The 14771-nt window shown below is 41.6% G+C and overlaps 1 protein-coding gene across 6 annotated transcripts in view; it reads left to right on the forward strand.

The window, feature by feature from the left end:
- The window catches only part of AP2A2 (adaptor related protein complex 2 subunit alpha 2), a 99430-nt gene that overhangs the window by 53879 nt on the left and 30780 nt on the right, over nt 1-14771 (forward strand). For 4 of the 6 annotated variants that reach the window (XM_032786173.2, XM_032786168.2, XM_032786172.2 and 1 more), the window contains exons 7-14: nt 890-998; nt 1223-1373; nt 2861-3029; nt 4185-4322; nt 5600-5782; nt 8369-8466; nt 8655-8886; nt 11525-11698. In XM_032786173.2, the coding sequence (XP_032642064.1) occupies nt 890-998; nt 1223-1373; nt 2861-3029; nt 4185-4322; nt 5600-5782; nt 8369-8466; nt 8655-8886; nt 11525-11698 (1254 nt within the window). The remainder of the gene's footprint in view (nt 1-889; nt 999-1222; nt 1374-2860; nt 3030-4184; nt 4323-5599; nt 5783-8368; nt 8467-8654; nt 8887-11524; nt 11699-14771) is intronic. The other 2 variants (XM_032786174.2, XM_075065083.1) reach the window with 1 other exon arrangement.

Here is a 14771-nt window from a genome sequence, read left to right on the forward strand (position 1 = left end):
AAGAGAGAAATTGGTGTTCATCCAGTAATCACCAGAAAAATACAAAAAAAGTTTACATGGACGAATGGTTTTGTCTACACAGAGCAGTAATGTGGACTTCTAAAGTGTCTAATGTGTTGTGCATTCATTAGTCTGTGTAGACCGTGCTGGTGTGCACTAAAGGTTATCTAGTACATTTTAACATAATTCTGTTTTAAGTAGTACTACTTTAAAGTAGACTAGAAACATTTCAAAGATTATTCTCTATACAAAAAGAGAGCCCTGAAAAACCTAAATTTTGAATAACTAAAAAACCCCTCAAAATTGCCAAAAATAATCTCCCAAAATGAAATAAATAAATCCTGAAGAAGAGAAGCCCTGCTGATTGTTTTTGTTTTTGCAATATCAATCTGAAACACATGAATCCATCAAGGATTCACTTTGCCACTATGTGTACCGTCTGCTGGTGGATGGGTGCATGATTTTTTTTTTTTTTTTTTTTTTTTTTTTCCCTCACCCATCTGTTTGTTTCTGAACAAACACTTTTCAGTCTTTATTAAATTTGGTTTCTTTAGTCCTATAAAACTAAATATAAGACATTTTCTAATTAGTGGAGTTATTGATTACTGATATTGGTACAGCTGATACTCTTCAATATCTTATTTAGGTATATTGATTTTTGAATTATTTATTGTGTTTGGACATTAATCCTTATTGGGTGATTTGTTCAGCCTACTAAAAATGGAACTTACACTTTTTGCCTTTAAATACTATTAAAATTTGTTATGTCTAGCTGTACATTTATTTACACATTGTTTTGGTACTTAAAATGAATAGTGAACATTTTCATAATGTCGGATCATCTTAAGAACTTCTGTCATTCAGATGCTGATTATTTATATTTTTACAGATTGTGACATCTGCATCAACTGATCTCCAGGATTATACCTATTATTTTGTCCCTGCTCCTTGGTTGTCTGTAAAGCTTTTGAGGTTGTTACAGTGCTATCCACCTCCAGGTAATGGGGTAAAGAATCATATTAGTTGCCAACACTACTTCATGCCAATGCAGGGAGTCTTCTAATTCCACCCGTAAGTTCATAGTTCTTTTGTAAATTTAGTGCTGACACCAACAGTTTTCTTTTCAATTGGGGAATAACTTCATTTTGCTCAACACTACTGATTAAATACCCATCCTTGCCTTCAGATGAAGTTGTCCAACAATTTGTCTTGTTTCCTCCAGAAGATGCTGCGGTACGTGGTCGTCTCACAGAATGCCTGGAAACTATCCTTAACAAAGCTCAAGAGCCACCAAAATCTAAGAAAGTGCAACACTCAAATGCAAAGAATGCTGTGCTATTTGAGGCAATAAGCTTAATTATACACCATGACAGGTGAGTCTACTACTTGTAGAGCAATGCTGAAGGCTACCACACTTGACATTGTCCTTAACATTAATTTATCTTCTAATAAAATTCAGTTTCATTTTCTATTATGATCTCCTGAAAATTACTACCTGTAACCTGCTATTTTATGATAACATCTCAGTTTAAAGAGTACAGTCGAACCCAGGTCACTTGAAAGAATATATACAAAGAACACATGAAATACTCATTGAGCAAGAGAATAGCTTTCTCTTCATGTAAATGCATACTTGTAGGGTTATCTTGTAAACCTGAAAAAATAAAATTATTTTTGAAGTCCACTCAGTTCGATGTTAGACTAATGCTTAAACTGACTGCACACAGATATTGCATGCTCACTTGCTTGAGAACGGTTTTGACTTCAAAATGGACCATCATGTTAGCTTTTGCTTCTTGTTCACATTTGAACAAAGTATAACCATAACTCTCTGCTGAAAAACACTATTCAGCTTGTGCAAGCTGAGTCTGTATTATCCATAGTGGAAGCCAAGTCTTATATTCACCTTTTTAGCTGTCTTTGCTACTGCAAAAATGCTAAAATTCCAAGCAACTACAGCAGGTCTACTATTTCTGAGTCCTAGTATACATGAAAATCCATTCTAATAACACCGAATTGCAAGAATATCTCTATGGAGTCTTGACTGTTTGCTATACTATACTTAATTTCTTCAGTCAATTTCAGGTACTTAATTTGTACTTAATTTTAAAAACTGAATAACTGCTTGGGGGCCTACAAGGCTTCAGACAATGTGGGCTGGGTTGTATCTTGGATAAAATTTTTCTTTATTTAGCAATAAAACTACATTAGTTTCTGCTTTAATACCGAGATGTATCCATCAGGGTTATGCTTTGGTGGTGGCCTGAGCAGCCCTGTGTAGCCTCCTGGGATCCTGTGTTCCATATTTACTCACCATTACAGTAAAATACAGGTTTGATATTTTTTAAATGTGGAAACTGTACAGGATGCGTCCATGATGGAGGAAAACTGTTTATCATCTAGTAGTGAATGGGAGGAGGAATGTATCGGTGTCAGCCCTGCATTCATCTGCATGATGCAGGGAATTACATGCCTTAGTTGGGGGCATTTGGACTTACTTCAGTTGGAACAATACTTGGAATGTTGCACCAGAGAATTGATTGTTTTGGTGTTTGAGAAGTAGCCCCTGAGTTGGTGGATCTGGGCCCTGTTTCTAGTCTTAACCCACTTCTGTAATTTAGAGAGAGGCTATGAATGTTTACAATATCTGAAAACTTAATTATCTCCTGCAATATTTAGATGTGCACTAACTGTCTCCATAGGGACACTTGAATAGTTTGTTTAATTCTTATTCCTTTATAATAAAGCCAATTCTGATGCACACTACTCTTGTGGAGTAATTACCTAGTGTTCTTATAATATTTTTCTAATTTGTTGCATTTTACCCTCTTTCACTCTCTCTCTCTCATGTTCTGTGCAGTGAGCCAAACCTGCTAGTCCGTGCCTGTAACCAGCTAGGTCAGTTCTTGCAGCATCGTGAAACTAATCTGCGTTATCTAGCACTGGAAAGCATGTGCACGCTTGCCAGCTCTGAATTTTCCCATGAAGCCGTGAAAACTCATATAGAAACAGTTATCAATGCATTGAAGGTAAATAATCAAGCGCTTAAAAATTCTGGCATATGTTCTGCATCAGTTTTGACTCTGTTGCCCTTATGCTAAGCTCATCAGTGTTCTTACTTCTCAGAGTAGTCGTGTCATGAGTTTTCTTTCTTAAGCCACATTATAACAACGTTCAAATGTCAGGAGACAAGACTTAAAAAGGAAGGAAGCAGTAGCCTGTACTGTACATTCTTCAAGGTTTTTATCAGTGGACTGATGTTTGAACTGCAGTTGTGCCTAGAGTAGTGGGGTTTGAGGCACAATTGCAATTCAGACATTCACTGATTAAAAACCCGCTAATGAATTTAACACGAGGGTGACAGATTCAAAACACAGTACAGAATTGTTTTTATCAGATATCTTGATTTCTTCACTGTCTTGTCCAGTAGCACCTCTGAAGTGTATTAATTATTTTCTTCTAGATTCATAAGGTGGGCTACATGCCCTAGTTTGTCACAGCAAGTAGTTTTAATGCATTTAAGTGCAACATCCATTAATGCCGAGTGTCTGCTTTAAAACCTCCAGATAGCTAGTTAATTTCCCCCTTGTTCTGACAACTTGACAATATTTAATGCTTATTATGTCCCATAAGGTGGCAAATGCTTAGTTCTGTACAAAAAGGTAATAGGCCATAAAGGCTAAATGGGCCAGTACTATCTTTGTTTTTCTACTGTATATTTTAAAATCTGGAGAAGTGCCTGGAAAACAGGAAAGGCACTTAGTATAAAATGACATATCAAACCAGTACTCTACCAAGTAAAGCAAAGTGCACTAACTGTGAAATAACTTTTACACAATAACTCTTGCCCAAAATAAATAAATAGGCCTTGGCTAATCTCTTCCCTAGACGCATGATGGAGGTGGGAATGAAGCAAGCAGCTTGTATTATTGGAAATAGTGTACTCCTAGGTTCTTGGTTGCAGAATGAACTTGCATAGTACCTCTGTAAGAATAACACAGATAACTGGCAATCATTACAGTCAATCCTTAACAATAATTCAGTGTTCAATATGGAAGCTGCATCTCTTCAATAAATTACATAAATTGCAAATGAGAACTGAATTAATTATTGGATTCTCTTGCCTGTCACATGATTTTCCATAGAACTTCTACTTTGAGTGAACATTATGACTTCTCTTACAGACCGAAAGGGATGTGAGTGTAAGACAAAGAGCAGTAGACCTCTTGTATGCCATGTGTGACCGAAGCAATGCCCAGCAGATTGTGGCTGAAATGCTAAACTACTTGGAGACTGCTGATTATTCCATTAGAGAAGAAATTGTGAGTTATTTGTGCCCCCTTAGGCTAATTGAGATTGGCAGTGTTGGAAAAAAACAGCATGCTGATGGATGTTGTGTAATCACTCTCTAATAAAGATATTTTCAAGGTAGCAAAAATTTAAAAAATGTGATCTGAAAGGTGGTTGTAGTCTAATAATTTAGCTTTTTATTGTTAGAATTATGTGTGGTGTACTTGGGAGGAGTGTGATATTAAAAATGAAACTTTGTTCTCTGGTTCGCACAGTACTATGTACTGTACTGTCAAATTTCCTTCACTGGCCTCAAGATTTGTATTTGTTAGATTAGTGTTAAATTGTATGATGTACAGCAGAACTCCTAGTTTGTTTAAAAACTTAGTGTGATTAAATCAAAGTGCTAATTTGTAAAGTATGTCTGTATGTAATACTCTAATTGTTGCAAAACATAGAACTGTCTTTCAATCCTGAGTACTTCTTGGAAATCAATACTTTATATGAGGTGAGAGTTAAAGTGGAGGGAAAGTGCTCAGGTATATTTTCTTGGCACAGTAAACATGCTGGCAAGATTTGAATGAAGATTAGTAATTGAAATGTCTATTTGGTACTTGATGTAATAGTAAATATTGGCCCCCAGAACCCACTCAACAGCTATAACCCTTTTAAGGCTTTACCAGAGATTTAGCATGTTTTATATGCTGGTAATCTGGGAATATTTTTTACTCTGTACAATTGCAACAAATTGAGTTCTCTGATCAAGAATCCGTAATTGGCTGGCTTAAATTGATCAAAGATCTCACTTCTTGTACTGTCTTATTCTGTCAGCAACCTGGATTAATTTATTAATTATAGAGCTTAAAGATACTATAGTCTACTTTAACTTGTTTAGTCTTCTCTCAACAAATGCTGTTATAGATGCACCCCAATCTAGATGAGGTATCAGGTGGTCTCCAAGCTGCTATATGTATAACAAACGCGCTCTGACTTTCAGATCCACAGATCTTAAATGGTTCAAATCTTAACTATATTTTTCTACATTGTTTGTTTGGCCTGCCTTCACTAACGGCCCAAGTGTATATTTAGGAAAAAACTGACACTAACATCAATAAGGGTTTTATCTGAGCAAGGATTTCTGGAACCCTGTCATCAGATACTGAGTTTTCTACATTCCTCCTCGACTCAACACTTATTTCAGTGAACAGTGTTTCACAGGAACTTCTTTGCTTGAATCAAGCCTTTTAGCTAAAGATACCCATTCATAGTAGGTTTCCTTAGATTTATTTCAGTTTTTTGTTTTACTAAGGTGCTGAAGGTTGCAATTCTAGCTGAGAAGTATGCAGTGGATTATACCTGGTATGTGGATACAATCTTGAATTTGATTCGTATTGCTGGGGACTACGTCAGTGAAGAGGTGTGGTACAGAGTTATTCAGATTGTGATTAACAGGGACGATGTGCAAGGATATGCAGCAAAGACAGTCTTTGAGGTAAGAATGACAGTTTTTACACTTCCATACAGAAACATAGGGTCTTTCCATCTTGGAAGTGCAAACTGCACAATATTATCTAATTAAAAACCATATTCTCATTAGCCATTCCCGTGATATGTTGATGGCAATTAAATAGCAGGGCTTGAAAGAGAAGAATAACTTCAGTTGCGCACTGCTGAAGCTTTGCGTCTTGAATCAGTGGATAGTCTTGCCAGAGACCAAAGTCAGTGGGAAACCTATTTCTGATTTGGTTTTCCCCTGGTTTTCATAGGTAATGCCACAAGACCTGGAAGATTTGTTATTTCGAAAGCTTCTGTTTTCAAAGTGGGTTTTACAAATACCTTTCTGAGGATATTGATAGTCCATACTCTTTAATCAAAGTACATAGTACTTCTGAAGGTATTTTATAAAGGTTATATCTAGTAAAAGTGAGACTTCAGCAAGTTTTAAAACAAACAGCTGATTCCCTCCATTATATTTGATCAGGGGCGGGCAAACTTTTTGGTCTGAGGGCTGCATTGGATTTCAGAAATTTTATGGAGGGCTGGTTAGGGGAGGCTGTGCTTCCCCAAACAGCCAGGCGTGGCCCAGTCCCTGCCCCCTTTCTGACCCCCCCCCCGTTCCCTGACTGCCCCCTGCCGCCCCATCCACTCCCCTGCCCTTTATCCTATACAAGACCCACACCTGCTTCCTGCCCCCTTACTGCACTGCCTGGAGCACTGATGGCTGGTGGTGCTACAGCTGTGCTGCCCGGCTGGAGCCAGCCACACAGCACAGAGCATGGGGTCAGGCCGGACTTTGCCCGGCTGCCCAGAGCATTGCGCCAGCGGCGCGGTGCGCTGAGGCTGCGGGAGAGGGGGAACAGCAGGGGAGGGGTCGGGCTAGCCTCCCGGGCCAAGAGCTCAGGGGCCGGGCAGGAGGGTCCCACTGGCTGGATGTGGCCTGCAGGCTGTACTTTGGCCACTTCTGTATTAGATTGTATCGACCTCTTATCCCTTTTTTACATAGTCAGATTACACATACAGAAATGGGTTGAATTGCTTTTTTGGTTTTCAAAAATATTGTGTTCATTGTTGTACCTCACCTATTCCATTCTATGATAGTGGAGTACGGGACACAGCATTAGGGTGCTGCCTGCTTGGAAGCAAGGTGACAGTCATGAACTTGCAGCCCAAATTACATATGCCGCAGACAGATGTCTCGCAGCTTTCTTTGCCTCCTCAGCATAGAAGCATTGAGTCTTCACGTTCTTTCCTGCTGTCCTCCTGTGTCTCCTTCTATTCTTGCTGTCCCGTTGGAGCTCCATGAAATTATGTAAAAAATAAAGACAGAAATGAAGTCTGAGACAGCTTCCAGCCTGAGGGCTGAGCACCACCCCTTCATGCTGACTGTTGTATCAGATACTGTAACTCTCACCTCCTGGTGAGTGTTGAGATGAGATGCTGAAATGGCAGTTAGGATTTCACTGGCTCTGTAGTGACTCAGTAGCTACTGGATTTTAAAGGTGATCAGCTTAGTGGTTACCCCTGGCTCCCAGTGAAAGTTGCCTGAAATTCCAGACTTGTTGTTTCTCAGACCTGTGTTCTGCAACCACCTTTTGGCTTTGCCCCACACTTAGTCTCAGATCTGGAAGATCTTCATCACTTACTGTGACACCAGGGATGCTGCTGCCTTGTCTCACTAACTCCAGTATGCTGGGATTTCATAGTTGGATTTCAAGAACAATCTCAAAGACCCTTAGTGCATTCAGTGATACCTTAATGGGATGTGACCGTCATCTTGCAGGTTCTGATGGGTGTCCTGTTTGAGTTCTGCCTTATTGCTGTGATCTTGTCCAAATGAGGTAGTTGAACTTTTCCATTTCTTCTTGTCCACCTTTCTTTCCAGAAAGATGGATTTTCAGCATCCTTGGGGATTCATTCCAGAGGAATACCGGATTCCCCTTTTACAAACTAGTATATTCACCCTTATCCCTATGACACAATGCTGCTCTTGTTTGGATATTGAACATGTTCTTGAGTTCAGAAGAAGCTGAGCAATTGTTTTAATACTGTAACAAGGGAAAGGTTACAGATTAATTTAATATTTTTGGGTGGGTCTGAGATAGCACTTAAGCTGGTATGCCTCATCCTGAGTTTTAGAGGCCATTTAGCTAGGGAAGCCTTCATTCACAGATGAGAACTTTCACAATTGTTGAGCTCCTTTCTTCCCAGTAGATGACACTGTAGAATACTATCCTATAATTCACTATTGTAGGATGGGAGAACAGGAAACTAACAGAATTACCAGTCAATAACTTTTTTTCTTTGCCCCATTGCTATTTTTTTTTTTTTTGTGTATGTACCGCTTACATATGCATATTCCACTTTCTACTCATAGGAGATAATGTGACCTGGCAGCTCTTTGCAGACCCGTGCAAGTGTTTTGTGGTTCACACTTGAGGACCTTTTTCCCTACAAGTTGCAGAGCAATGTAACATCGCTATAGTGATATCGCCTAGAGTAGAATAACAGTCCTTTCTTTTGGTCATTGATCCTTGATTAAATTATTTGTCCAATGGTTTGACTGAATGGTCTTTTACAGGCCCTTCAGGCACCAGCATGCCATGAAAATCTGGTAAAAGTAGGTGGCTACATCCTGGGAGAATTTGGAAATCTAATAGCTGGTGACCCAAGATCCAGGTAAGAACACCTTCTAAAACAGACCACTTAAAATACTATAATTGTTTATCATGGAATCTTACAATGAATTCTTCTGGGTCTCTCAAATATTATGGTCACATACAGCTGAGTGTTGAACTGTTGTTATTAATTAATGCATATGTATTATGGTATCAGGAAAACTAAAGAAACTATTTTTTTCTCTTAAGTCCTCTGATTCAATTCAACTTGCTGCACTCCAAGTTTCATCTGTGTAGTGTCCCCACCCGTGCGCTGCTTCTGTCTACCTACATCAAGTTTGTGAACCTATTTCCAGAAATCAAAACTACCATTCAAGATGTATTGCGCAGTGACAGTCAGCTGAAGAATGCTGATGTTGAGCTACAGCAGAGAGCCGTTGAATACCTGAGGCTCAGTACCATTGCTAGTACTGATATCTTGGTAGGTACATAGAGTTATATATGGAATAGTCTTTGCAAGTGGGTGACTATCAAATACAATTCTAAGTCCTCTGTCTGGGCAGGATTCTACTTAAATGTTTTAGTGGATGTTGCTTAGTAAATGGACTGCTCAGAACTTTGTTAAGATGAAGTTATGGTTGCCCAGTACTGTCTTATGCCATTCCAGACGATCGAGTTCTGGTACATTCCAAACTTCTGAAAATCAAAAAATGAACAGATAAGGTATAATGCAAATAGAAATAGAATAGAGTTAAGATGCATGGCACCCTGACAACCCAGCTTTAATTCTGCTCCTTGGATCTGGCAGTAGTCATTGGAATGGTTCACGAAAAGTGGAGCTATAGTAGGTAGACTTGAAGAGGGCTATGATAAAGTGTCAATCTGTTATGGTCCACTGATATGAATTGCAGCATTTATCTGCATGTACTGCAGCAGTGTTCATTGTTAAGTGTAGCTGTTTTGAATGGTGGAGGGATTAGTTGGAGGAGGTTTACAGAGCTGCTATGGTAAGATGAAGTGAGCTGCATGTTTATCTTGAGGAGTTAAGTATGACTCTCTTCTCAGATTTGAGCTCTTTAGGTTGTGTCACTAATGATGCACAGAAGTTTTTTGTCATGGGGTTTTGTCAGCAGTCTTCTGACATACAAGTCTCCATGACTAAATGAGATGTAAGTGACATAATGCTCCTGACAAAGGTGAAGGAGTGGTAACATTTAGCAAGACTGGGGTGATTTGTGGGGAGTGACCTCTGAGTGCAGTCCATGTGTAGGTAGCTCTTGTTATGCTATGCTTGATCTAAACGAGAGTTTTGCCTCAGCAAAGAGAAGGTGTTAAACTTTGTCTTAGAGTGCTTATGATCTGTTCCCAGACTGTTGGGTAACATATCTCTAAGGGTATAGTGGTGGTATGTGTTGTGGCATATTGAGGCATTACACAGAGTTAATGTTGCATTGAAGGGATAGTGTATATCTTAACTCTGTGTTTCTTAATTTTCAGAGCTTGCAGTGTAGCTGAACTTGATGTTCTAGAATGGCCTGAAGCAGCACCAGGCAACCTTAATGCTGTGTCAAAGTTTTTAGGCAGATAAATTCTGTGTGTGTTTGTGTGTGTGTGGTTTTTTTTCCCTTTCTGCTCTGTCAACATTTTTGAGCTCTTAAAGAGCAACAGTTAGAGGCATGGAATTTCACTGAAGGATCATAGTAAAAATATTTTCAGAAACCCAATTCTTCATCAAAGCTCTAGACATTGAACTGGGTTTAAAAATCAGTGTTTGGATGATTCCTTACGTTAAGGGGTAGTCTACACTGAAAAGTTACATCAGCGTGCTGCCTCTCTCAGGGATGTGAAAACCCACATTCTGAGAGATGCAATTAATGTAGGCAGTGCTAGGTCAGTGGAAGAATTCTTCAGTCTACCTAGCTACTGTCTCTTGGGGAGGTGGACTACCTGCAGAAGAGGTTCTCAAACTGGGGCCATGGAATGTATTCTTTGGGAGTATGGGGTGAGAAACCACTCAACCTTCAGAAAGGAGCAACTGGATAGTGGTGGCTGCTGGCCGGGCATGCAGCTCTGAAGGCAACACAACTGCCAGCAGCATCATAAAAGTAAAGGTGGCAATGCCATATCATGCCATCTTTTTTCTGTGCTGCTGCTTGCAGTGGCACTGCCTTCACAACTGGGCATCTGTCCAGCAGCTGCCACTTTCCGCTCTGCCTTTAGAGCTGGGCAGCCATATATGCATAAGTCATGATGGTTACATTACTCCAAATGCTTACTGCACATACTTTATCGTCTATATCACTAGTGCTTATTTCATTGAATGCTCCTAAAGTAAAATCAGAATCTGCATGTGGATTTTGGAGCACTTTAAAATATCTTAAACCAGAACAAAACTTCAAAAAGGAGCCTCCATAAAATGCAGGCAAAGAACAACTAACTTACGTAACACAGATTCTCCAGAAATTACCACAAAATAGGACTTGAACTCACAGTGCATGCGTGTTGCTTAGATTCAGTGTCCATAACATGTCACCTTGAGCCACCCAATTACTATGACAACAGACAACCTGCAAACCCTCTAGTCTTCCTGCATGTGTGTATTTCGCTGTTTTGTCAGTTTAGGTCAACCTGACCTGGAGCTCTAAACTTAATAACTCACAATACTGCTTCTCCAAAGGCACATGGGTGCTCTGCACTACTGAGATAAATCCCAAGGGGTGATATCAGTTTGGGAAGGATCAAAACCAGGTGATTTTATAAAAGTGGTGATGTTGTTTTTTTAAGGGGATTGCATCTCAGGAATCGCTTGCTCAAATGACCCTAAATTTTTACCACAAACCCTACCTACTATGCATCCCCATGAGGCACAGCAAATAAAACAATCAGAGTCGGCTTATGACTTTAAAGCACTTAATTCTTTTAAACAGTAAGCAACTCTCAACCTTAACTATAGCAGAGCTATTGCTTAGGTGGTGGATTTCTGTACTCTGCCACAAGAAGCAATGCTATAGTGGTGTATCCTTTGAAAGATTGGGATGATCTGTTTTCTTGCAAGTGTCTACCTGTCTGAAGACACGTGTGTTGTACTGAAAACTAATATTAGCTTATTTCATGGCAAGGCAACTGTGCTAGAAGAAATGCCTCCATTTCCAGAGAGGGAGTCATCCATTCTGGCTAAGTTGAAGAAGAAGAAAGGTCCCGGCACAGTTACTGACCTAGAAGAGATCAAAAAGGAGAGGAACTCTGATGTGAATGGAGGCACTGAATCCACCCCTGTTAATGCCAGTACTGTGGTATGTTTCTTTAAGTAATTATACCACTTGTGATAACCAATCTAATACCAATTATGATTTTCTAGGAGGGAAATGAAGAGATTCCTTACATTTTGCTTGTTCGTTGACTTGTATTGTACATTCAGTGTTTCTTAAATCTGAGGCTCCTGATGTTTGTATAAAGTAGCTGGAAAAGCTGTATTTTAATTCCGAAGGTGAGGGAAGTAGCGAGTAGAATTTGCAGAAGTTGAAGTCTGGGGGGGGCCAAATTAGACCAAGACTGTGTGTGCTTTTGATAATCTGTGTATAGTTAAAGGTATTCTAACAGTTTCAAAGTAACATTTTGAAAAGAAAAGGGTTGACATTTTCTCATTCGTGGGATAAATTTTGGACAAAGCATGTTTGAAGAATCAACTTCATTAACACTCTTAGAGGCTAATTATCTGTAATGTAGTTCTGTGAAACATTTTTTAAGCTAGATGTTCTAATTTTCTCTAGTACAGATTGACTTTTGCCAGTTTATTTTTTTGTTTCAAAGCATTCAGGACACTGCTGCACTTAATGTAATCTAACGTGGATGTACTTTAAACTGATTTAACCCTTACTTATATTCATTTATATAAGGTCATAACTTGAGTTGAATTGGTGCACATTTTAAGTGTAAACAACATCAGTCCTGGGCTTTTCCTGATCTGTATTTCCCAATTATGCTGAATTGCAAGGTGGTTTTGTGATGGAGTGCTGTCTACTTGATTGACTAGGATGAGATTCATTATCTCTTGTGACTAAAAGCAAAACCAAAATCTGTAACTGTTAGAATTAATTTTCTAAGCTTTTTAACATTCTATTCTTAGCCTTGTAACACATTTTGTGCCCATCTTTTTTAAATGCTTCTCCTTTTAGACTTAGCAAAGATATTATGCTTTCGCTATTGAACTCTCATAATGAATGGTACACTGTACCACTGTATTTGAAAGTTAGTGATCCAAGTTTTTCATCTCAAGATGATGATGTCCTCCGTTTTCTTCTGAATGGATATTAAGCCAACCTTCTTGCATACTGTTTCTAACACAATGCAGTGTTTCATACTGCATTATTAGGGAGGAGTGCATGGTAGGGAGAGATTCTTCTTTGAGTGATTGCTCATATCCATTCCAGTTAGGTGTGCGCATCGCGCGTGCATGTTCGTCGGAAGATTTTTACTCTAGCAACTCTGGTGGGTCGGCAGGTCGCCCCCTGGAGTGGCGCCGTTATGGTGCTGGATATATACCCCTGCCGACCCGACCGCTCCTCAGTTCCTTCTTACTGCCTGTGTTGGTCGTTGGAACAGTGGAGCGCGGCTTAGCTGTCCTCCACTTCCCTAGCTTCTCCTTGTTCACTTGATCTCTTGTTGTATATAGTTAATTAGTATATAGTGTAATTAGTTTTATAGTTCTTAGTTAGTGTACATAGTTTAGCGGGGTTCAGGCATTAGCCCTTCCCCGCACCTGGTGCTGGGGCCCATGCCCGGTTCACCGGGATTTAAGCCGTGCTCGGCCTGTAAGAAGCCGATGCCCACGAGCGATCCCCATGACTCTTGCCTAAAGTGCCTGGGGGAATCGCACATTTCCGATAAGTGCCGCATTTGTAAGGCCTTTAAGCCTCGGACAAAAAGGGAGAGGGACTCTTGGTTAAAGACTCTCCTTATGGAGGCAGCTCTGAACCCTCCGTCCTCGGCACCGAACGTTGACAGTGCTCCTCCGGCACTGGACCACGCCGGCTCTGCCAAAACACCTCGGCACCGGCCTTCTTCGGCGCAGGGATCTGATTGAAGGCTCTCAGCTCCCACCATGCCTGCGGCACAGACTCGTTCGGATCACCCGGCACCTACTCCTGCTGCGGCACCGACAACTGTGGTACCGTCAACTCCAGTTCCAAGAGGGCCATTGGGTCCGGTCCTTGAAAGCTCTCCTCAGAGGCCTGTGGTTGAGCTTGCGGTCCCCTCCACACCGGAGACATTCGCCTCGGCCAGGGACCTGATTGAGATGACTGAGTCTGCCCTGCCTCAACCCCTGGCAGCGCCGGTGCGGGTATTGCATTCCAGAGGCAAGCCAGCTGCTATGAGACCTCCTTCGATGGACTCGACAAGCCGGCACCGCTCTCGATCCAGGTCCCGGCACCGCTCGAGGTCCCGCGAATGGTCCCGGTCGAGACGCCGCTCGCAGTCCCGGTACCGCTCACCTAGGCTGTACCGGTTGCACTCGCGGCACCGATCCACCTCTTGTCCTGCCCGGTACTCTTGGTACCGCTCTGACTCTAGGCACCACTCCCGGTACTGAGACTCTCGCAGCTGGTCCCGCCGCAGACTGTTGAGATCCAGGTCGACCTCCCGGCACTGCGCTGGTTGCAGGTCCCGATCTCATTCTTGGTACCACTATGGCTCCCGGTACCGATCCCCGGCACCGAGGAGATCTCCAGCGACGAGAGCGAAGGATTCATTCCAGCCTCACTCGGCTCCTCCTTGGCCGTTCCGGCACCCTTCCGTGTCGTCTCAGGCGAACAGTATATATGCCCTGGACACTGATGTGCCTGCTGCATTGTTTCAGGAGCCCCAACCTCAAGATCATGGCCCGCAGCGATGGGGTTTCTGGATGTCTTGGGCGTACCATTAGGCTCAAGGCTCTCAACCAGGTCACTCGTGTTCGGCCACCTCAGAGCGTTAGGCGCCGGAAGCCACGATCACCTGTCCCCCTCCTCCCCTATGGAGGAAGGGTTGACCTAGCCTCAGGATTCTCACATCCCTGGGGGGACGCAGTCCATCCACCAGGCAGAATCCTCATCAGACCCACTGGTTCCAGGTCTCTCGTCTTCATCCTCCCCTGACGAGGCTATAGCTGGAACCTCTTCTGTTGGCCCTCCACCGATTTACCTCAGGGCCCACCAGGACCTGCTCAGGCGTGTTGCACAAAATATGAACTTGCAAGCCGCGGAGGTCCCGGAGGTACAGGACCCAGTGGTGAACATCTTGTCATCAGGTGCCCCCACTAGAATGGGTCTTCCCTTCATTAGGACCATACAGGCCAACGCCAGTACCATCTGGCAGTCTCCGGCCTCT

This window comes from Chelonoidis abingdonii, chromosome 4, assembly GCF_003597395.2.
Source record: "Chelonoidis abingdonii isolate Lonesome George chromosome 4, CheloAbing_2.0, whole genome shotgun sequence".
NCBI classification, from domain to species: domain Eukaryota; kingdom Metazoa; phylum Chordata; order Testudines; family Testudinidae; genus Chelonoidis; species Chelonoidis abingdonii.